The sequence below is a fragment of the Lytechinus variegatus genome, chromosome 19, assembly GCF_018143015.1.
Source record: "Lytechinus variegatus isolate NC3 chromosome 19, Lvar_3.0, whole genome shotgun sequence".
Taxonomy (NCBI): domain Eukaryota; kingdom Metazoa; phylum Echinodermata; class Echinoidea; order Temnopleuroida; family Toxopneustidae; genus Lytechinus; species Lytechinus variegatus.
The window spans coordinates 17,175,037-17,200,036 of record NC_054758.1 but is presented as its reverse complement, the minus strand read 5'-3'; the positions used below and the strand labels follow the sequence as shown (position 1 = coordinate 17,200,036).

Sequence of the window (25,000 nt, the reverse complement as noted above, 5' to 3'; positions counted from 1 at the left end):
TTTAACAGTGTATCTGAAAATTCGATGTTTTATGGAGTATATATAGGCCTACATTTCATCTGTTGAAAAAAAAGCTATGTACTGGGGGCCGTTTCATAAAGTTGTTCGTAAGTTAAGAGCGACTCTAAGAACGACTGGTGAACCTTTCTTACGCGCTTAACCATCGCCAATGAATTTACCATTTTCCACAAGAAAGGATGACCAGTCGTTTTTAAAGTCGCTCTTAAATTACGAGCAGCTTCATGAAACACCCACCCGATCTGTAAGGTTTATTCTGCCTGATTGAATTTCAGAAAACCTAAGAAAAGAAACCGGTAAAAGAGATAATAGGCCAGCTCAGCTGAATAATAATTTTATTAAAGAAAAATAATGATTATTTTCTGCAGAGTTTTGGTGCTGTGTGTGGAACTGAAAGTGTGTGTTTTCCCCCTTGAAGATGGTTCTAGACATTAGGTTGTTGTGTTTCAAGATAAAGTGTAAAGTATAATTATATGGTGTAACATTTTGAGATAATTATGACGCATGCTTCGTTTCGTTTGTTCATTTAATTCAATACGGTAAAAAGAACATGCTCTAAGCATTCATGCTCTTTTCCAGCAATTCTGTAAAACATAATACACATATAACATAAAACACAGAACGAATTTATACGTTAGATCTATTGAATAATAAAGCAAAGTGAAGTACGATACGGTAAGAATTTATCATTTAATTCAATACGGTGAAAAAATATGCTCTAAGCCTTCATGCTGTTTTTTCAGCAATTCTGTAAAACATAGTACACATATCACATAAAACAGAACATTATTGATAATAAAAATTATAATAAATAAAATTATCAATAATAAAAGCAAAGTGAAATACGGTACGATAAGAATAAAACATTTCATTATTTCAACCACGCACATACACCCACACACCCACACACATCGGCACACACACACGCCCTTTCCCACACACACCTTCTCTCTCTCTCTCTCTCACACATACACCATCACACACACATCCTTCCTTCACTCTCTCTCTCTCACACACACACACACACACGCGCACGCGCGCGCGCATCCGTCCTTTACTCTCTCTCACCCACTCTCTCTCTCTCTCTCTCTCTCTCACACACACACACACCCTCGTACATGGACCATCAGTTTTCATTATGAATGAATAAACAAGAGATACATAATTGAAATTATCAGTTATCAAACTACTTTTGTTGCTCATCAAATTGTTTCATATCTACTGGAGACAACGTACACCATAAAAACTGCATTATTTTACCCACGCATACACCCACACACATTCACCCACAAACATTCACCCACACACATACATCCACACATCCTAACACCCACATACACGCACGCATCCTCTACACACACTCTCACCCACACACCCGTACCATTACACACACATCCCCCACACACCCACATATTAATGGGGGAGATTAAACATTCAGCTTTCGTTATGAACGAATCAACAAATAAGAGATAAACATTGAATTACTCGTTATCAAATTACTTTTATTGCCCATCAGATATTGTTTCACATCTACTGAAGACAACATACACTGAAACCTACGGTGTCAATATCAACACTATTCAATGTTGTGACATTGCACTACCCTCAGGTGTTAAAAATGCACCATGTACTTTGAATATCCAGTGTCAACTAGCTCATACCAAGGTGCATCTTTTGGGTTTTATACACGCGCCATTCGTTTACATGTATATACAAACTGAATATTCATGAAATTAATCATTAATTCACTTGACTTTTTAAAATCCTGTATTATCAAACGATAGGGCGTACGTTTGCGTAGGTGTGTGCGTGTTACGCGCGTGTGTGTGTGCGTGTGGGACGGGTGCACGCTTGTGTCAAATCATGTAATGAACTAACGGTACTAATTTACTTTGCTTGTATTATTCAATGATAAACTTTTCTCGTTGGCTTTTTGTATGCATATGTATATGTTTACAAACAGCAAAAACTGTGGTGTTAACCGGAGTACATAGAGGACCACACCACTTATTTTACACCGGTGTTAAATTGGTGGTGCTAGTTTAACACCTATAGGTGTTATTACAACACCTTTTGTTGTTAAATTTACACTAGGTGTTATGTTTAATCTCTTGGGTGTAATTTGAACACCTCAGGATGTGGTCCTCTATTAACACCAATTGGTGTCAGTTTTAACACCGCAGTTTTTACAGTGCAGACTTGATGAAAAAAGCCTGGCGACTGGAAGCATTTTTTGGGTACCCTAGCTATTCCAATGATAAAATAATAAATAAAACAAACTCAATACAAGTTGGGATAAGTAATCATTTATAATCTTTGATTCTCTTGCCCTTTACAGTTATAGCAATTATTTATTTTCCGGTCACCGTAACGTGCCTCCTCATCTACGGTGAGACTTTTCAAGCGGTCGGGGCAGTAAACATCCTGGACATTGTGACGTCACATTTTATCACCGTCCCCTTCATAATTCTAATAATGTGTTATACGATACCAGTCATCATCATCACCTCGAATCCATTCTTCCAAGATGCTGAAGATTTTTTCAATATTCCTTACGGTAGGATCGCATTCATTGATACAGGGGCGGAAATCTCTCCCAAAAGGTAGGGGAGACAAGGGTCTGGAAAATTTGACAAGCCAAAAAAAAGGCTATTACCTAAAATTTAAGGTCATTTCGACGAAAATATATTTGACAAGCAAAAAAGGGAAGGTCATCTCGTCCCAAAACGCACGTTTTATTCCCATTTTGAGTGATATATTTCTTAGCATCACCAAAGACCCAAAATAGTAGGGGATATTTGATATTGTGTCCCCCCTACTATTTTGAGTAGGGGGGACACGTCCCCCCTGGGATTTCCGCCCATGCATTGATATATAGACCTACATTATATTTGGGTCCGTGGAACGATTAGAAAAGTGTGTGGGTGAGTGCGGGGGGGGGGGGTTGAACATGCCAAAAATATATTTTGATGATAGTTTCCATGTTCTGAAAGAGTGTCGGGGTTGAAGATACCAGCCCTCGCGTTTTCGCAGCCCCTGATGGGATATTCTGTGCCGCCTGGAAGACTGAAAAGCTCATTGAAGATTATTATTTCGTGCCCTCAACCCCCACTAGATTAAAATCGTGTGGGATGAATACCTGTAACATATGATGGGGGGGTGGCTGTTATTATTTTAACTAGCCTATTCACGACGAAGTTGAAATGGCCAGGAGCAGATCCAGGATTTTCTAAAGGGTAGGGGCAAATTTTTTGGAGGAATATTTTTACAATCCCCCCCCAAAAAAGGGTTTTCAACCACAAGGATATGTCGTACACCCCCCTCCTAAAAAAAGTGAAGAATAAAAAATTGCAAAATCGATCTCGTGATACGAATTTTGAAATCTTTGGAGAAGTTAACTTGTGATCCCTATATCCCCCCCCCCCCCTTCATAACTATTTTTCTTCTCTATTTGTCTTTCAGAATTCACGTGGAAACGCTGCTTACTCCGTTCGTTGTATGTGCTCTTTCTACTCGTCATCGCCACTACTTTCCCACACTTTACGACCTTTTTACCGCTGGTTGGTGGTCCGCTCGTAGCAGTCGTTAATTTCATCCTCCCTATTGTCATATACGCAAAACTTGTTAGTCTCGAACCCCCAGCCGTTGCACCCGAGAGTATGTAAGTATAAATCTTACTCAACGCCTTTCTTCTTCTTCCAAAGTAAATGCTGCTTCAAGATGATGAAGATGAACGCACTGGTTGTGTGTGTATGTGTGGATTAACTTTGTTCAAAGGGAAAAGACCATAGGTTATTCGTTAATTTTGATCTGTTATTATAATACAAGGGTCGTGTGGTCCAGTGGTTAGAGCATTGAACTCACAATCACAAGGTTCTGAGTTCAAATCCCCACTCTGCCATTGTCTCCACTTTGATAAAAAGGCCCGAGAGTAATAAATGTCGTCTATAAGGTCAGCCATTATGACTGATTAACCTAGACGTAAAAATGTTTCCTAGGTAACTGGCTATATACCAGCTTGGCGTCTACCACAAAATGCTGTCCTACCGAGTTCCTACGGGAGTTACCATAAACAGAAACAGAATTATAATTTTTGAACTAAAGTTTTCGGAACATGGGGTTAAAAAGAATTGATTTTGTTGGGATATTTTAAAGTAAAAAGCATGTTTTATGGGTAATATTCACAGAGTAGTTTCTAAAATGTACACAGCATTAATATTCCCAAGTGTATAATTATATAATTATTCTCTTTGAACCCGTAATGACAATTATTGTGAATATTACCCATAAAACATGCTTTTTACTTTAAAGTATTTTCTAAAACGTGCACAGCATCATTCCCGAGCGTATATTGTCTAACAATATCATTACTATTCGCATTCTCTTTGAACCATAATTATCCTGTAACAATGTCATAGAATTAAACATTTCACACATAAATTGGTATTGTATCGATTCGATCTGAACATGGCACAGTCATGTTATTTCTTAAATGTTTTCTTGTTTGTCTCAATTACAGAATTCCCGCGTGTTTAACCAACACGTGTCACGTGATTATTGTGATCGTTGCAATCGTTGGAGCAGGGATGTCGTCTGGTACAGCTCTCTATCGTCTCATTATGCACCACAACGACGTTTATCTACCGTGCTATGCTAATATAAGTTCCTACTATAACTATGACATGTGAAGAAGTCCAGTCGATCGAACACCCCCCCCCCCGGTCCCTGTTACTATTATGTTCTGTGTAACAAACGAAGAGAGTTTTGTGGAAAAGGGACCAGGAATCCAATAGTTTTTAAAATTTATGACCGTTGATCGGAATCGGCATCAGAAGAAGAAGATGAAGAAGAAGTAGAAGTAGGAGAAGGAGAGGGAGAGGGAGAAGTAGGAGAAGAAGAAGAAGAAGAAAGAAGAAGAAGAGGGAGGAGAGAAGGAGAAGTAGGAGGAAGAAAAAGGAAAGAGGAGAAGAAGAAGTAGGAAGAAGAAGAGGCAGAAGAAAGAGAAGGAGGAGGAGAAAAGGGGAGGAGGTGAGAGAGAGGGAGAAGAGGAGGAAAAAGGGAGGAGACGAAGAAAAAGAAGAAGAGGAGGAGGAGAAAGAAAGGAAAAGGAAAGAACAAGTAGAAGAAGAAGGAGGGGCCGAGAAGGAGAACATGAAAATGGAGAATGAGGAAAAGAAGTAAATAAAGAGAGAAAAAAGAGGTAGAAGAAGGGAAAGGAGGAGTAGGAACAGCGACGAAGAAGAAGAATTAATCTGGAATTTCATCTGATACTGCATCCTGATACAAAATTTATGATACGAGGAATAAATTTCAAGCCTCCATCTTGCGATTTAATTCATAACCTATAGTCTTGTCCGTATTTCATCAAATTTTCATGTATTTTGATCATGAAATTATTTTGCTTGTGATAAAGGGTGTACGAATTTACTAATTTTGTGGAGATAGGTCTCAGGTCAGTTAATTATTGGTAATATAAAGTATGTATGTTATACATATGTAACTGTATATCCATACATATATAGATGTACATACATACATATACAATGCATTGAATACCTCTTTGTCTCTTTTATCTCATGTGTGTCCAACACGCGGAATGTAATATCGATATATATATATATATATATATATATATATATATATATATATATATATATATATATTTATATACTTTATTGCAATAAAACAAATGAGGTTTTTTGTTGCCATCTTGATACCAACTTTGAATTTTATCTTATTTATATTTTATTTATAAATTTCAGGCAATCGAATGTACACTTTTGTGCAATTTTTTTTTTCGTAAAAAATTGCAGTACACAAAGGAACATTTTCAGTTGGCGTTATTTTGTACATTGATTTTTTTTAATTGCATTTATTCTTTTTCATTTCGAATTCAACAATGATAATTTAAAGCAACAAAAATATGATATACATACATGCAAAATGGAACCTATGCACTGGAAAGAATGCACAGTGATTTTATAAGCTCATGCATTAATAAAAAACAATTAAGGCTCAAATTTATCATGTTAAACCAATTCAGTAAAAATTACTGTATGTAAGGCTCAGCAGTGTGCAACTATCCTAGTCATGTTTGACCAGGGGCCCGTTGCAGAAAGAGTTGCAATCAAACGCAACTCTAAAATCATGCGCAACTTGATTTTCAACCAATCAAAAGCGCGCATTTGGGACTTGAGATTGATTTTTTGACTTGCGTTTAAACGCAACTCTTTCTGCAACAGACCCCTGTTTCGTATCCTGTTTGACTCGAACACAGTCATTTCTGAGAAAAAAAATGGTTTAGACAAAGTTATACACACTGTCGATGTTTTGGGGTAGACGTAAGAGGTAGTTTTTAATTATTTCAAACAAGCCATTTTGGGGCTTCTTCAAAAGGTACTAGTATTAGTCATGACTTTGTAACTTCAACAGTGGGTATTAGAACAAATTTTCTCAATTATATCAAAATTTTAACTGAAACTCTATCAAGACCATCCCCAACAATTTTGTAAGCGCATGTGCATGTTGTAGGTGTTTCGTACATAGTAATTTCGTTTTTGTTTGAATGTTCTAAGATAATGAAGTTGAACTGAATAGGAATTTCTATAAATATCAATCAAAGTTATATATTTCTGCAAAATTTTCCTGATTTATTTCATAAAGTAATAATGATAATGATAATAATATTTCACATCATTGTGTAGAGCTTAATACATCGTATGACACCCTTAAGGTTATAAGCATGACAAAAATGAAGGTGATATTCGGATTATTTTTTAAAACTTGGAAATATTGCTGCAAAATGAAAATTATTTTTTAAGGGAATTAATCAGTATAAAGAAAAATAATTTATTGTAACACTTGGTATCATTCTCACTTGTGTGTATGAGAGAGAAGGAAATTAAAAAAAATGAAAATGATGATCATTGGTATATTTCTTTGTATTATTGTAATTTTTGTCTAATAGCTCCTCATTTTCTTTGCATCTAAATAAGTTCTTATCCGGGAGGGGAGGAGGACCATTGGCGGCGGAAGCCAAACAATTTAGCGGGGTTCACCTAAAATTTTGGGATGGACACAGGTAAAAAAATGTGACAAGCAAAAAAAGACCTCAAATTTAGCTTCCGCCGCCTATGGGGTGACTTCCTTTGACGAGTGGATACCATGCGCGACCAAAGAAACGCGTAAAAGGGTCTTTTTCAAGATTGGGCACGTTGCCGTACGTAACGTAATAAGGGTGTCAAAAACACTAAAATACTGAAAAGGGGTATATATTTCGCAAGGAAAGCTACGACTTTACGGTCAAATTTGCGAGGGTATGAAAAATGCTAAAATGTTTAATAAAGGATTTCCTTTTGCTCCTTCATTACGTGTTAATGTGTCCGATTTGCGTAAGGTGTGCATGGGTTCGAGGTGGGGCCGTACTAAACCCAAGGTAGGTAAAAGTAAAACCGACGTCCGTGACATATAACAATTAAAATATCGCTGTACTTATTTAGGGGTTCAATTCAGGGAATACTTGCCAAGGGTAACGTTTTGTTTCCAATACTTATTAAGGAGTGCATTTTCAGAACATGTAAAATACTTGTTTATAGGATCCCATGGAAGAACAGCGGTATTACGTTAATACCGCTGAAATGGGCAATCCTCCATATTTTATTTGACGATTTTGCTTTTTCTTTTTGTGATTTGATCATGTATATATTTTGTTTTATGTGGAAATAAATACAAACATACAATTAAACAAGGGTGCTTTTCGAGAACCCATGGTCGCGCATGGTATCCACTCGTCAATGGAAGTGCCCCCCCTGAGTTTCTTATATCAATCCCTCCCCACTCTCCTTTGTATACGGAGCCACTAAGGTAACATGTTTTTTTTCCTAACTCGTTTCCACGACTTGTAACTTGTCCCCGCGTGGAGGTATTAAGTCGTGGTATTTAGTTATAATAAGTCGAGGGAACGAGTTATCATAAGTCGAGGCAACGAGTTATGTAAATCGATTGAACAAATTATACAAGTCGATGGAATGATATAAGTTGAGGGAATGAGTCATACACATACGACATGTAAGACGAGGGAACGAGTCAATATGACTCGAGGCAACGAGGTATGTTAGTTGAGGGAATTCTGAGGGCATGGGCTATAAGTCGTGTGAATGAGTTTTATAAAAATATAAGTCGATTGAAAGAGTTTTTATAAGCTGAGGCAATGAGCTATGTAACTCGATTGAACGAATTATATAAGTCGAGGGAATGATATAAGCTGGGAACGAGTAATGTAAGTCGAGCGAACTAGTCCAGGATAGAAGAGGCGTAACCTTGTTTTTTTACATATACAATATTTTTTAATGGTTTCTTGTCAATTCGAGGGTGCTGATTACGAATCTGAATGATGCCACTGGTGTAACCTTGAGCATTTTCCGCAAATTGGCAAAATCCAATATGACCGCCAAAATATGCAAATTACCCGTAAAAATCCTAAAATTGTCCGCACATTTGCTACGAAATGCATGAAATTGTGTGGCAGGAGTGAGATACTCTCTGAAAAATTATTTTTTGACAAAATATTTAATTTCCTCATATTCAAAATGGCCGCCAAAGTCCATTGTATACTCTATTATGTGCAATATAAAGAGGGAAAACTAGCTTTCGCAAAATTGAGCACTAAACTGCAAAAAAAAATCGCGATGTATGAACGAAATGATATATGCAAATCATTATTACTAACGAGATATATCATTCATTATATCATAAATGGGAAAATTTCTGTATTTTGATATCTAAAATGGCCGCCACTGGCCCAAACAGTATTGCGTACAATGGCAATGGGGGCCAAAAAATTCACAAGAGTGATCACTAAAATGCATTTATTAAGATTACACGAGTGGAATACTGACTATTATAAAACATAACTGTTAACAAAATACATCATTAATATGCCATGTATGTGATGAATGTTGTATTTTGATTATCAAAATGGCTGCCAAAGGCCCTAAAAGTACTATGCACAATGAGAAAGAGGGGCAAAGAAATCACAAGAGTGATCACTAAAATGCATATATATGTGATAAATTAATGGGTACTCTTTAAAAACATATTTTCTAACGAAATATATCATTCAGGTTTAAAGTTTGTGTTAAAAACTGTATAGTTTTACTTTCAAAATGGCCGCCATAGACATTAAGAGTATCATGCACAATGCAAAGTGGGAAACCAATATGAGCACCATAAATGCAAGTATTAGTGATCTATGAGTAGAATATTGTCCGAAAGCATAATTTATATTAAGAGATATCATTCATTCTGCCAGTTGGAAAGTCAAAATGGCCGATACAGGCCCTTATGATAGTATGCACAATGTGAATGGGAACAAATTATTTAAACAGAATTTGGCTTTGCTTGGCCAAATGGTGATGTATGAGTGAAATATCGTCTGAAAACACGATTTATAACAAAATATATCATCTCTTAATTTAGGTGGTAAATACTGTATTTCAACATTAAAATGGCTGCCATATGCCCTTTTTGTGAACATTATTTGTCTACACTCAAATTGTATATTATACGATAAGGGCTTATGGTGGCCATTTTCAATTTAAAAATGCAGTGTTTATCACCTTAAATACACGAAATTATGATATATATTGTTAGAAATCATGGTTTTAGACAACATTTCACCCTTGCATCAGAATTCACAATTATAGGCAATATTTAGAGTCAAATGTCCAATGTTACAATGTACATAATACTTTTAGGACCTATGGCAGCCATTTTGGATTTCAAAGTACAGCATTTATTACCTCCACAACCAATATGTGATGTATTTAGTTAGAAATCATGTTTAAGACAATATTTCTGCTCGTATTTCACAGTCATATGCATTTTATGATTCTCACTCTTGTGAAAATTAGTTTCTCCATTCGCATTGTTCATAATAAATATAGGGATTATGGCGGCCATTTTGAATGTCAAAATACAGCATTTATCACATAAATGGCATATTAACAGTGTTGTTTTTAGTCAGTATTACACTAGTTTATCTTAATTATATGCATTTTAGTGCTCACTCTTGTCACTTTTTTTCCCCGGCCATTGCCCTTGTACATAATACTCTTTATGCCACTGGTCGCCATGAATGTTGAAATACAGTATTTATCACCTAAATTACATAAGATAATATATATTTTGTTATAAATCATGTTTTCAGACGATATTTTACTCATACATCACCATCTGGCCGGCCCGGTGTAAAAATGGCAGAGGTAAAAATGGCAGAGGTGATAATGGCAGAGGTAAAAATGGCAGAGATAAAAATGGCAGAGGTAATAATGGCAGAGGTAAAATTGGCAGAGGTAAAAATGGCAGAGGTAATAATGGCAGAGGTAAAATGGCAGAGGTCATAATGGGAGAGGTAAAAATGACAGCTATAGGTAAAATATGGCCAGCCTCAAACCCGGAAATGAATTGTCAAAAAGTCCCCGCATGTACATAGATTAAATTAGAAGTGCATGTCACGGTTAGGCATTTCATCATATCATTATGTCTTTATCGGCCTAACAATGCTATTTACGAATTCGTTGGAGGTGTACGTGAAGGCTTTTTAAAAAGAAATCAAACCACAAATATTTTTTTCATTCAATTCTTCAGGAGCAAAATGAAACTGCACTATTCTCATTCATCATTTTATAACATTACTTTTTGTCTAGCTGTTTTTTATATCTAAAGTTTTGCCAGGTTTACCGTTACAAAAAGGAGGAAGAGTAGACATAAGAGAGGTGGAGAGGCAGAGAGGGTTAGAGGTGGGAAAAGAACATAGCAGGAAAAGCTTAGACCTTGAAATTGTCACGAATGATTGTGGTTGAATATTATGTCCTAATTTGTGATGTCGTCTGTACAATTCTTGTTAAATATTTGAATGACAATAAGCATGCATTCCCAGGTTTGGCACTGAATGTGTAACTGATTATGAAAATCAATTATAATCTTGACTGGTAAACCAATTTGGGGTCGATCGAGTGGTACCGTCTGGTTCAGATTCTTTGCATAAAAGAAGACCCTGAACCTTCTTTACTATTGCATCCAATATGATATAGACGGCTTGATGGTCATAACCCTTGGAAGCGGAAGTGCTGTTGGGTATTTTGTACACCATAAGCAGCACCCTCTTGGTAATTAGCTACTGCACTGTGTAATCCTACATGCATGCATTTGTATAAACTTACAGAAAATTGGTATTTTGTGCATGTACCGATACAAATTTATTGTAATAAAATTGTTTTCCCCTTTTTAATAACATATCTGTTCTGTAAAATTGTAGAAAAATTGTGGAAAACCCTCCTGTTATTATAATTTTCAAAATTATTTGTTTTTTCTGTAAAACATGTTTTTTTTATTTTTCTTCTGTAGAATCTACTGTTTTTCTAATAGTGTACCTCGGCCACTTTTACCTCTGCTATTGTCACGTCTTCCATTTTTACCTCTTGTCATTTATACCTCTGCTCTTTTTATCTGCTGTTCTTACCTCTGCTATTTTTACCTCTGCCATTTTTTACCTATGCCATTATTACCTCTGCCATTTTTACTTCTGCCATTTTTACCTCAGTATCTGCCATTTTTACCTCTGCCATTATTACCTCTGCCATTTACCTGGCACCATCTGGCCAAGCAAAGCCAATTTCTGCTGAAATAATTTGTTCCCATTCATATTGTGCATAATATCGTAAGGGCCTGTAGCGGCCATTTTGACTTTCCAATAACAGTATTTATCACCAAACTGGCAGAATAAATGATATCTCTTAACTGCTTAATAGAAATTATGCTTTCAGACAATATTTTACTCATAGATCACTAATACCTGCATTTATGGTGCTCACTCCTGTGAATATTGGTTTGCCACTTTGCATTGTGCATAATACTGTTAATATCTCTGGCGGCCATTTTGAAAGTAAAAATACAGTATTTAACACACACTTTAAACCCGAATGGTATATTTCGTTAGAAAATAGGTTTTTAAACAGTATCTCATTAATTTATCACACATATATGCATTTTAGTGATTACTCTTGTGATTTCTTTGCCCACTTTCTCATTGTGGATAATACTTTTAGGGCCTTTGGCAGCCATTTTGAATATCAAAATACAACATTCATCACATACATGACATATTAATAATATATTTCGTTAACAATTATGTTTTAAGTCAATATTTCACTCGTTTAATCTTAATAATATGCATTTCTGTGATCACTCTTGTGAATTTTTTCGGCCCCCATTGCCATTGTACGCAATACTGTTTGGGCCAGTGGCTGCCATTTTAGATATCAAAATACAGAAATGTTCCCATTTATGACATAATAAATGATATATCTCTTTAGTAATGATGATTTGCATATATTACTTCGTTCCCGCTTCGTTCATACATCGCAATTTTTGCGGTTTAGTGCTCACTTTTGTGAAAATTGGTTTTCCCTATTTATATTGTACATAATAGAGTATACAATGGACTATGGCGGCCATTTTGAATATCAGGAAAATAAATATGTTGTCAACAATTATTTTTTTCAGAGTGTATTTTACTCCTGCCACACACTTTCATGCATTCCATAGCCAATGTTCGGACAATTTTAGGATTTTCATGGGTAATTTGCATATTTTGGCGGCCATATTTGATTTTGCCAATTTGCGGAAAATGCTCAAGGTTACACGAGTGGCATCATCCAGATTCGTAATCAGCACCCTCGAATTGACAAGAAACCATCAAAAAATATTGTATATATAAAAAAAACAAGGTTTGGTCAAGTTTCTATGCGGCCTATCCTGGACTAAACGAGTTATAAGTGGAGGGAATCAGTAATAAGTCGAAAATTTGTGACTGAGTGAAATACCCTAAATGCCGAAAAATGGCACAATTTTTTTCGGAAATTTCTGCATTCAAAATAAATATACAACGCATGAACAAAATGAAAAACATTACAATGTGACAACTTTATAATAGTACGGATATTAAAAAGATTCTAATAAACGTGAAATATTATAAGTTTAAGATATAGAAATCGAGTAAAACTACAAAAAAAATGCACTTGTAGATAGAGCAATCGTCGACAACGCAGACAGAGCTGATAATGAAAATTTTCTACACGTATTTTCTTTGCATTACGTTGAGTCCCCCCCAAAAAAATGGTTTCTTCCAGTTGTTATTATATATGGATATGATGGTGTTTACTTATAGGTGACACAGGGGTGGATCCAGGATTTTCCAAAGGGGGGAGGGCACATTTCGAGTCCCGATGAAAATTTGACAAGCAAAAAAAAAGGGGGGGTTACCTAAAATTGATTGTCTTTTCGTCTGCAAAAAAAATTGAGACCCCCCCAAAAAAAAGAAAGGTCCTCGCTTTCAAAAGGGCCCGGGGGCACACTTGGGTATGGCATATTTACATTAAAAATATTGATTATGACTCTCAAGGGGGGCACGAGCCGGATGTGTCCTCTTGATCCGTCAACCTTGGGCGGCAGTCCGGTGGGGGGAAGGGGCGTGTCCCCTTTGAATTTGTTTTAATGGGGAGACTCTCCCCCCTTCGATTTTCAAAATAATGCTAAGAAAATGTGCTTAATATTTTACCTATTACCCCCACCCAATTAACTTTTATCTCTTCAAGCAACCGATCAGGGAAAATGTGGATGGAATTTTCCTGTTACCTAAGTAGCTGGCTCCGCCCCATTTGAAACGGTAGGCCAGGGAGGAAAATTAATTAAAATATAATGCTTCCTGATCAGGATTTGACAAAGCGGAGGGGAAAAAAGAAGGATTTTAATAGACCAGTTCGTAGTTACTTCATGGACAATTTTGGTCAAATGACCTTTCATTTCTTTCATTATGATAGGCAGATTTCAAAGCAAGATATTACGTAAGCTTGCCTTACATATATAGCAGGCGGGATAGCAGGATGAAGAGATTGAATACACCAGGTGACTAGAATAGCACACCAATGAACACTTTATGAAGGTACTTTGAATGCAGATCATAGCATGTTGCACAATGTACTTGGCAAACTGAAATACCAGTCGTTCGTGGACGCATTGCTGTTTTTTGTGGATGTAAATGAAAACTACAATTCAAAAGAATATATGAATAATCAAGACATCAAAGTTGGTGCTTATCTCATTAGATTTTAAACCACCATGTCACTTTAGTACAAATGACCTTCCTCTGATCATGCGTAGAATATTTTGATCATGCGCAGAAAGGAACTACGAACTGGCTTATTAAAGAAATATTAAAAGTTTTTATTGTATGGGTGTGCGAGGGTGTAATTGGAATCCCGGGGCCACTTACATTGACGAGTGGATACCATGCGCGACCAAAAAACCACGTAAAAAGGAAGTTTTTTTCATGCTAGGACACGTTACGTTCGTAACGTGATAAGGGTGTCAAAAACACCAAAAATAATGAAAAAAGGGTATCTATTTCACTAGGAAAGTTACGTGTTTAGGGTCAAATTTGCGGGATGATAAAATAAAATTAAAATGTTTTTATAAAGGATTCCTTTTTGCCCCAACACTACGTGTCTAGAGTCCGATTTGCGCGAGGTGTGGAAGGTGGGGTCGTACTACACCAAATGATGTGTAAAGGTAAAACCGACGACCGAAGGACCCCGCGAAGGACCCGTGATATAACAATATTTAATTGTTTAGGGGTTCATTTCAGGGAATATTTGCCAAGAGTATCGTTTTGTTTCCAATACTTGTTAAGGGCAGGGTTTCCTTCGCCAATACTTGTTAAGGGGTGCATTTTCAGAATATGAAAAATACGTGTTTAGGCTGCTTTTCGAGACCCCATGGTCGCGCATGGTATCCACTCGTCAATGGAAGTGCCCCCCTGGGATAGGAATGGCGGGGGCGTGGTCCGTGAACATGGATCGAGCTGGTTCCGTGGTTATTCCATGCAATATATTTCCTTCATGCTTTATAATTTTACATCTTATCATATATTATTTTGGTTTTGTTTGTACTAGTATTGTTTTTATCACCAATATTTTGCTATAATGTTTTATATAATCTTCCTTTGTTTTTGTTATGTTCTCATATTAATTTCATCAAGGGGCCCCTTCACAAGCTCTGTATGGGGTCCTAGACCTTTCAGGTTATATTTTCTTTGCCAACCTTTGTACTAAATACTTGCATTATTTCACTTGATTGGTTTGAATAAACTTATAACACTTATTGAAATGTGCATGTATTATAAATATTCTTCTGGACAATGATGATGAAATATGATGATGAAAATAGGGATTACCCAAAATGGTAATTTGCATTCTACACATTCGACCAAGACACTGGTTGATCCCCGTCCAACTCGGTAGACGCCTCCCTAAAACTCGGTACACAAGTTGTCGAAAAGGGGACGCCACATCGCATATAGGCAATGACCAGGGACCGTGCACGCAGGCCTGTATAGAGAAGAGACAGGGGCGTATAATGAGCCAGAAATTTCGAGGGGGCAAGGTATGGCATATTGGGGTCAATTAAAGTTGCAAACAAGCGAAGCGAGCAAGTTCATTCCATTACAAATATCCAATGACATAGTCATATAATAAGAAAATAGTATCATGTTTCACCCTTCTCTCTTTCCTTTTCTTCCCTTTGCTTTTTTTCTTCAATGGAAAGCGCCCCAAGCCCCCCATTATGAAAGATTTCTGCCTAAATGAGACAGAAAATCGTGTACAACTCTTGAACGCACACACAGGTCACGGAGTGACCCTGAGTGCAAACAGCTGACTGTGTTACAACTTAGGGGTGATACATTTTCACAATAGGGGTGAGGCAAACTCACTGGAGGGACTTTAATTCACTTATAACAAAGAAATGTGTACTACGGTACTCCTGTTGAAGCTGATGGAAATTATATGAGTTTCACATTCATTTGAACGGGAGGACAAGATTATTGTATATATCGAGTGCATTATGCATAAATCATATACCATTGCGACCCCTGCCTGGCCGATGGTCCAGGCATGACGATCCTGAGTGACGTCACCGATAGAGACCTCAAATGCCAGGAGAGCCTATTCGATAACTGACTTCATCTAAAAAACACGTATTGAAGATAACATCCAATGGGAAAATGGCTTTCATTTTCATGAAATATACATTCCATTCTTCAATAAATCTCTAACCCCGTCGTTAACTGCCCATTCATTCTCGAGCAATGGGGGAATGAATACAGAGTGTCTCAAAGTTTGTGTGAAAAAAGGTGCATTTTCCATAGAACTTCTGCCAAAAAGCAATGCGTAAGGGAAAGATTAGCCCCAAAACACGAATAGATGAGTTAATCAAATGGGATGAATCATGAAAATCAGTGAAATATAGTTTCTCCTGTACTCATTACTGAATACCCCGACTTGATACGATCAATTTTTCCCCCTCTCCATCAACTTTTAAGAAAAAAGGTGCATATTTTCATAAAAATATTATGTGTTATATCGACGGACGCCCGTGCGTACGAGCAGGAGCTAGTCCATAGAGATGTATATTAATGACACTAGAGGGCGGACTTCATCAAATTGCTGTGAATCCATGTTCGGGTGCCATGAGCCTAATTACATCAGGAGGGCTCAAGATATTCGTTCGACCCAACCCATTCAAATTTTTTTCAATTTGATGTTGCTGATTGACAAAACTGTATGAATATGATTCAAAATCTAACACTGATTCTAGAAATGGTAACTACTGAACTTCCTTCGACCAAATTGAGAAGATAAAAAAGTGACTTGGAACTATTTTTTTGACTGGCGGACTAATTAGGGCTATTTTACCGTTTGAGTCGATAAATTTGATCCATTCATAGTTATCTTCATAAATGGCAATTTATTTTTAAAATGAGCTGGCTACGCTACCCTTTCCTGGTCAGATATGGAATGCCAGATTTATATCCTATCCAATGGTAGTAAACATTCCACCCTCTAATTTCACATTTATTTTTTATGAATTTTTCAAAAGTGCCATTTTAACACACAAGTCTATGGGGAATGTTTTACGCGCGTGGCACCTTCGGGGCGGCCGCCATCTTAAAGAGGGCAAGAGCGCGGATTTATAACACACGGCTCTATGGGAAAATATCACATATTTCACTTTTTTACATTATATTTTCAATTTAATGCTGTATGCAACATTAAAATCACAAGGCAAAACATTTTTATGTTAAAATATATGATAACCATGCATATTTTATAAAGGAGATGGACTGAACATCCAGAAAACGGGGGGGGGGGGGGGGGGGGGGGGGGGGCCAGTAGGTTGCTGTACGTGCATGATATGATGGATCAGGGCTTGGTCTGAAGTTTCCCCTCCTTTCAGTTAATTTTGAGGAAATCAAAGTAGAAATCATATGGTGAATCACTGATAATCCCATTAAATATAATATTGGAGACTATGCGACGTTATAGCTACATTTAACACCACGGGTGTTAAATCTAGCAGCCCAATCAATAAAGGACCACACCATCTGGTGTTGGAGTTACACTGCCACTGGTGTTAAGATTACCAACATTTAGGATGTTAAAATATATCAACACCAGTCTTGGTGTTCGATTTGAACACGAGTCGGAGAACGTTATGAAGTTGACACCATTTGGTGTTCATTTGACACCCTCGAACACCTGCAGAAACGAACATTTAAACGAAAGTTTAAATCACCCATTGGTGTAAAAAAAAATACCAACACCAGCTTTGGTGTTGTTTCACGGTTCGGATTCACACCATTTGGTGTCCGATTTCAAGTTCTTCAACACCTGCAGCCTGACGGTGTAACTTAACACTAGGGTATTTTTTTAGCAACAACAGACAGTGTTGAGTTACTCCAGAAGTGTAACTTCAACAATAATTTTTGTTAAAATATTTCTATCCAACACCTGTCACGGTGTTGTTTCAACACTTCTGAGTATTTGGTGTTTATTTTACACTCTAAGTGTTGTTTCAACACAGTATATTGCTTGAACACTGCCGGAGTGTCAAATGAGCACCAAGTTGTTTCAACATGCACTTCTGAGTATTTGGAATTTTGGTGTTTATTATACACTCTAAGTGTTGTTTCAATACAGTATATTGCTTGAACACTGAGTGTCAAATGAGCACCAAATCAAGAGAACATATGAACACTCTAAAGTGTTAAGTTGACCTTATCTTACACCCTTGTCACGGTATATGCTATATGATGGCTTATATTACTACTCAGTCGACCTCGTCGTTTCCCCCCCCCCCTCGTTTTCTGGATGTTCAGTCCATCTCCTTTATAAAATATGCATGGTTATCATATATTTTAATATAAAAATGTTTTGCCTTGTGATTTTAACGTTGCATACAGCATTAAATTGAAAATATAATGTAAAAAAGTGAAATATGTGATATTCTCCCATAGAGCCGTGTGTTATAAATCCGTGCTCTTGCCCTCTTTAAGATGGCGGCTGCGCAATACATGGAATCACAGCCGCATTACGCGCGCGTCAATGCGAGCGATTACTCTAGTGTCAATATACTGTGGGTCAAATGACGAAAAGTTGAAAATTTTGGTCTCAAAAGAAAGAGTGGGTTCTCCTGAAGAGATTGATACCTTGCATTCAATACCTAATCTGACTAAACGTGTTAAAAGAAAAGAAAACGTCTCATTAGACACCCCTCATTTTAATGTAAAAATGCAGTGTTCCATTCATATATTTTGTGCGCTTCCTATGGTATTGCAGCTACAAGTTCTACTTGCTTGATGTCCATCAATGGGCTAAATATGTATTGTGTGGATTTAAAACTTTTTGTTTACATGTTTGATTTCGTTCGAGGTGATTTATTACCTATGTATTCGCATAAGAATAAACAAAGTAAATAAAAGAAAATTGATAACAAACAAAGAGTGTAAGCATTTCTTTTGCTCATTTCGCCTCTCTTCCCTATTATAACCGTTAATTTGGAGGAAGAAGGGGGGGGGAGTGTTATAGGCATCAACCCCGCCCTGCTTACAAGCCAGGAGGATGGGGTATGTACCATGACTCAGCACCCCCCCCCCTCCTGTAGCTTTCAACGAAGTGAATAGTATTCAAGTGCGCAATCTATGATGTTTTACATCTGACTGAGACAAGTTTATGTATTTTAATGTTTTGTTCATCTTTCTTTCTCTGCGTGCTCTAAATATTGAAAATAGGAATCCTGATGATAATTAGAAGTTCTTTATCATTTTGAAGTTCCTTCTAGTACTTGTTTCATTTCACACTCTCAAACCAACCAGATCTCCTATTGGCAGTAGAAACTCGCATTTCTGCATGATAAATGATAAGCATTGAATATACATTTGAAAGCGTCATTTCAGCATCGTAGTCGATAAATGCACTAAATGCCGAGTTACATACTTATCAAATGTTGTTAAACATAACCTATCACTTTGCATGAAACTGTTTGAAGCATTCTCACCACCGATTTCTAGCAGACGACGCCCAGCCATAGCAACGACAGTGTAGAAGTGTAGTCGCGATATAGGGCACACATGAGTATTACAGACCCCCATTCACTCACGTGTTATATCATAGCTCATCAAAAAATCATTAAAAATCAATCCCTCGATAGATTTTGCTTTAATTCATTGACATTGGTCACAATTAACAGTACATTAAGACTTGATATGTTAATCAGGTACTTGACCAGCTCAATCAAAAGTTAAATGGCCTGAAATAAGACTAACCATAATTTCGGCCAGTTCATTGCCACAAAAACCAGAACTGCATTGTGGGTAATAATAATTAAAATGAAATACAAAAATGCAGTCTAGCATGGGTGTCGATCGGTATTCTTGGTTGGGGGGATGATTGACACAAATGTTCTTGTGGATGGGGATAGGGATATTTCAACATTACCCCCACTAAAATCACAAGTTAGGACATTTGGGAGTGGTTGATATATGCATGGTGTTCTTGGTAATTCCTTCATTGTTGTAGTGTTCTATACTTGTATATTTTTTTTTGAAAATTCAATTTGTGTTACAAGTAAGCCTATTCTAAACTCATACCGAGAAAAAATGACAAAAATTGACTGGACCATGTACATAGTGATCTGTTTATTGAGCATGATGTATACACAGGGGCGTCGATCCATTTTTCAGATGGGGGGGGGGGCAAAATTATGAATCAACGTTCCAAAGGCGCTCGATCACAATATATATATATATATATATATAACTCATGAGAAAGAGACACATATCTCACCTTCACCAACAATGCGAGCGCGAAGCGCGAGCTAAATTTTTTTAGTATGTCATGAAAACAGGAAAAATGTACCTGTTTAGGTTTGTTTGTAGTAACTCATGAGGAGGGTCGATACATGTATCTCACTAGAGAGCGAGCTGAAATTTCTTTATATTCTGACCTGAAAGCTTGATATTCTAAGCATTTTTGGTACCAATGATTAAGATGGGTATCTAGAAGAACAATAGATGCGAGCGCGAGCTGAAAATTTTGATATTTTGATCTGGAAAAAAGGACACTTTAATGGAAGATATATATCCAACAAAAGATTATTGCAAAATCAAAGTTCTTTTGAGGTTTAGAATTGAAAACGGGACATTATATTCACCTATATAATCATGAAAAGTATGGGGTTTTGGTACATGATGCGAGCGCGAAGCGCGAGCTGAAAATTTTTATATTCCAATCTGAAAAGAAGACATTTTGAGCACGATTTTAAATCAAAATCGAGTTGGTATCTCAATCTCGCTTGCTGATTTCAGTGTAGCATTACAATCTTATTTTATTTTTTAGTTGCACATGCGGAATTATGGGGGGGGGGGGCAAAACGATATGTTTGCCCCCCAATATTTTCATTGGTGGGGCGATCGCCCCCTGCCCCCCCCCCACCCAGGATCGACGCCTCTGTGTATACAACTTCTCTCTTAAATCTAACATGACTGGCAATATCTTTATTCTTCTTAATGCATGATGATAAAATGCAGATTCGGACCAATTAAGACTAGCACAAATTACAACCTGTGTGGCTTCTCGTGCGCCATTGGGCTACCGTCATTCCTTTATTTATCTTGCCACCCTTTTACTCCCGTTTATTTTTCCACCCTTTTGAGTTAATGATTTATTTAAATTAATTTATTCACCACTGGTGGGATGGAACACCCTATCAACAAAAGTTGATTTTCGTTGGGGTCCTTTTATGTCATGTGTTAAAAAATATCAGATACATAAACATTTCATTCTTTTTCATCTTGAACCTCCACCCATCTGTTTAATAGTCCTGAAAAAGAATGTTTTATTTAATAACAATATACACATATTGCGAGGGAAACAAACTGATTGATGGCATACTATAATCATCATCATTATTATAATTTTTCTACCCTAAATTATTGGGGGGGATGATAATACAGGCCATCCCCCCCACTTGAAATATTGGGGGGATATATCCCCCCCATCCCCCCCGTGATCGACACCCATGCAGTCTAGCCTCCACAAACGCCTTATTATTTATTTATTTATTTATTTATTGATATATTCATATTCCACAATCATCAAAGTACATTTCGTAATCATGTTTACAATGAAAAAAAAAATGCATAACATATGCAGGATTGAAACGTAGCAATGAAATGAAAAAAGTGGAGGGGCCTACTAAAAAGCAGAGCTTGTAAAATGTAGACCCCCTATCAAAACTTTATACAAGGGTAAGAGTAAAATAATCAGCAAAATTCTATAAAATTATATAGATATAAACACTGTAACACAAATGTATTTACACTATATACAAAATTAAATATTGACTTAAAAAAATATTCAATACTATCGTGGATAAGTATGAAGTTCACAAATATTAGATTGAATCAATAAGAATTCAGGAGAAATTTTTTGATGAGTAATTTAAATCGTATAAGATTAGCTGCCTCTTTCATTTCTCTGTCCAGAGAATTCCAGAGTTTTGGTCCTGTGAAAAATACAGTTTTGCTAGAAAATACTGTTTTACTTTTAGGTAAGTGATAGTCATTTGATTGTCTCGTATTATATGAATGTAAAGTATTGTTTCTCATAAATTTCTTTTGTAGGACATTAGGTAAACTATTTCTATCTAGCTGATACATAAATTGGAATAGTTGCAAGCGGTACAGGTCATTGATTTTAAGGATACGTTTCTGACGAAACAATTCATCCGTATGAGCTCTAAAGGACATATTGCATATTATTCTCAGTACTTTTTTCTGAAGTAGCAAGACTTTATTCAGTCTCGTTTGAGAGGCATTACCCCATGCCAGAATTCCATAATTAAGATATGGTAGAATTAATGCACAATACAACATGGATAGCGCCTGTGCTGGTAGAACGTATTTAAGCTTATTGATGACTCCAATATTTCTTGACAGAGTTTTGCAAGTATTGTTGATATGAGCATTCCACGTAAGCTTGTTATCAATAGTAAGACCTAAAAATTTTGTTGTTTGCACTTCTTTGATTTCAGTATTATCTAAAAGTATTTGATGCGGTAGATGTTTCAATGAATGACTAAAAAGCATATAATTAGTTTTTTGCAGATTCAGTGACAATTTGTTGGCTTTAATCCAGTTTGTTACTTTTTTAAATTCTGTATTCATAGTGCTCACAAGTACATGTGGATCATGGTGTGTATAGAAAATATTGGAATCATCAGCAAAGAGAATAAATGAGAGAACATGAGATGAGTTTTTCATATCATTAACATAAAGTTTAAATAACAAAGGGCCAAGAATACTGCCTTGTGGAATTCCACAGGAAACTGGCCTTGTTGGAGATTCTGATTCATTTACTGTAACAAACTGAATTCTATCAGTAAGATAACTCCTAAACCATTGTAAAGCTGTCCCTCTGATACCGTAATTTGATAGCTTACATAACAGTATTTCATGATCTATTGTGTCAAACGCTTTTGAGAAGTCAAGGAATAATCCTACAGTATGATCAGAATTATCAAAAGAAGTAGATATTTTATTTATTAATGTCAATATAGCATGAGTTGTATTATGTTTTTCTCTAAAACCAAATTGATTATCACATATAATACTATATTTCTTAAGGAAAGCAACTGTCCTTTTATAAATGATCCTTTCAAGAATTTTTGAGAACGAAGTTAACAAAGATATTGGGCGATAATTACTAGTAATTAATTGGTCCCCCTTCTTGAAAATGGGTATAACTTTAGCTATTTTCATCTTCTTTGGGACCTGGCCAAGCTGCAATGATAAATTAAATATATGAAGCAGGGGATCAGCAAGAGAATGTATAATGTTTTTCAATACTTTATTTGTAATGCCACCATATCCGGGTGTCTTTCCTGCTTTCAAATTAAATACAATCTCAAGTAATTCTTCTCTATGAACTGGAGTAAGAAATATTGAATTATCATTTTGTTTGTCCAAAAAGTCCTTAAACGAATTTTCTACAGGGATAATATTTCCAGCTAACTTTGGTCCAATTTGAGAGAAATATGAATTAAATTCATTTGCTATAGAATGAGTATCTTCAACCATATTTCCATCTACACATAATTTATTAACAGCACTAGATTTGTTAATTTTGTTTAGAGCCCCATTTATTGTTTTCCATGTATTTTTAAGGTCGTTTTTATATGATTGTAATTTTTCTGAATAAAACCTCTTTTTTGCTATTCGGAGAGTAGTTGTTAAGGTATTTTTATAAGACGTGTATCTATTCCGTGAAACATCATTTGGATTTGATATATAAGAAACATACAGATTATTTTCCGATTGATAGACCTTAATATCATTTTTGAAACCCATGGTAGCTTTGGAACACGTTTATAGTCGTAATTTCGATATTTCTTTAAAGGAACACAAGAATCTAAGCAATCATTGAAATATTTCAAAAATATGTCAAATGAGTCATCGACATTCTCTTTCGAGTTATAAACGTCAGACCAATCAACAGAGCTTAAATCTTCTTGGAGGCGTTCAATATTTTTGTCACTAAAGTTGCGACAGATCCTATATTTCTTTTCCATTTTTGCGAGTGATTGCATTGTTTGGATATGGGTAAAAATAAGAAAATGATCGGATATGTCTGTCGTTACAATGCCAGCTTTCGGAAGAGGGTGAGAGTTACAGAATATATTATCTATAAGCGTAGCAGAATGATCAGTAATACGGGTTGGTCTAGAAATAATCGGCAAAAAAGTAGAAGTTAACATTAATTCAAGGAAATCGTTTGTTGCAGAGTGATTACTGGTCAAGAGATTAATATTGAAATCACCAGTGATGATACAATTGTTATTTATCAATTCTCCGTTTTGCAAAAGTTCATTAGTAGCAAGTAAAAAATCTTCTATACAAGAAGTTTGAGGAGGTCTGTAGATGACACCTATTAGAGTTTTCTTATCTTTTTGAAGTTTTACTTCTACAAATAAGGATTCGATGATATCATTCATATATTCAAATTCATGTCTAATTGCATAATCAAATGAAGACGGAATATATAATGCTAGTCCACCTCCAATTTTATTTTTCCTATTGTTTATAACAATATCATAATTCGGGATGGTGCATAAGGAATTAGGTGTTTCCATGAACCAAGTTTCAGTAAGAGCAATGATTGGGGGATTGGCAAATTGTGTATTTTCTAATAATAATCGTAATTTCTCGAAGTTTTGGTTAGCGCTTCTTATATTCAAATGCAAAATAAAAACATCATCTTCTCCAATCAATTTAGCATAGTCTTTGAATGAATTTTCTGTATAATATGGAGAAGAGGAAAGATTGTATGCTTTATCATGAATATCGAATTCAACTTGAAGTTCATCAAAATTATTTGTAAGAATATCAGTAGAAAATCTATCAAATGGAGTATGATGATTTGAGATAATATTACTTTTATCCTGACTTGGATGATTTAGTAATAAGAAATCATCATTATTCAGATGATAAAATGGGAAATCACGCATATTATCCACCATTATGAAATAG

At 36.0% G+C, this 25,000-nt stretch overlaps 1 protein-coding gene across 4 annotated transcripts in view; it reads left to right on the top strand.

Annotated features, from left to right (window-relative positions):
* Nucleotides 1-4,812, top strand: part of LOC121405868 (amino acid transporter AVT1F-like) — a 39,125-nt gene extending 34,313 nt beyond the window's left edge. For 3 of the 4 annotated variants that reach the window (XM_041596842.1, XM_041596841.1, XM_041596840.1), the window contains exons 7-9: nucleotides 2,357-2,575; nucleotides 3,481-3,679; nucleotides 4,538-4,812. In XM_041596842.1, coding sequence (XP_041452776.1) covers nucleotides 2,357-2,575; nucleotides 3,481-3,679; nucleotides 4,538-4,706 — 587 coding nt within the window. In that variant the 3' untranslated portion in view covers nucleotides 4,707-4,812. The remainder of the gene's footprint in view (nucleotides 1-2,356; nucleotides 2,576-3,480; nucleotides 3,680-4,537) is intronic. The other variant, XM_041596843.1, reaches the window with a different exon arrangement.
* The last annotated feature ends 20,188 nt before the right edge of the window (nucleotides 4,813-25,000 follow it).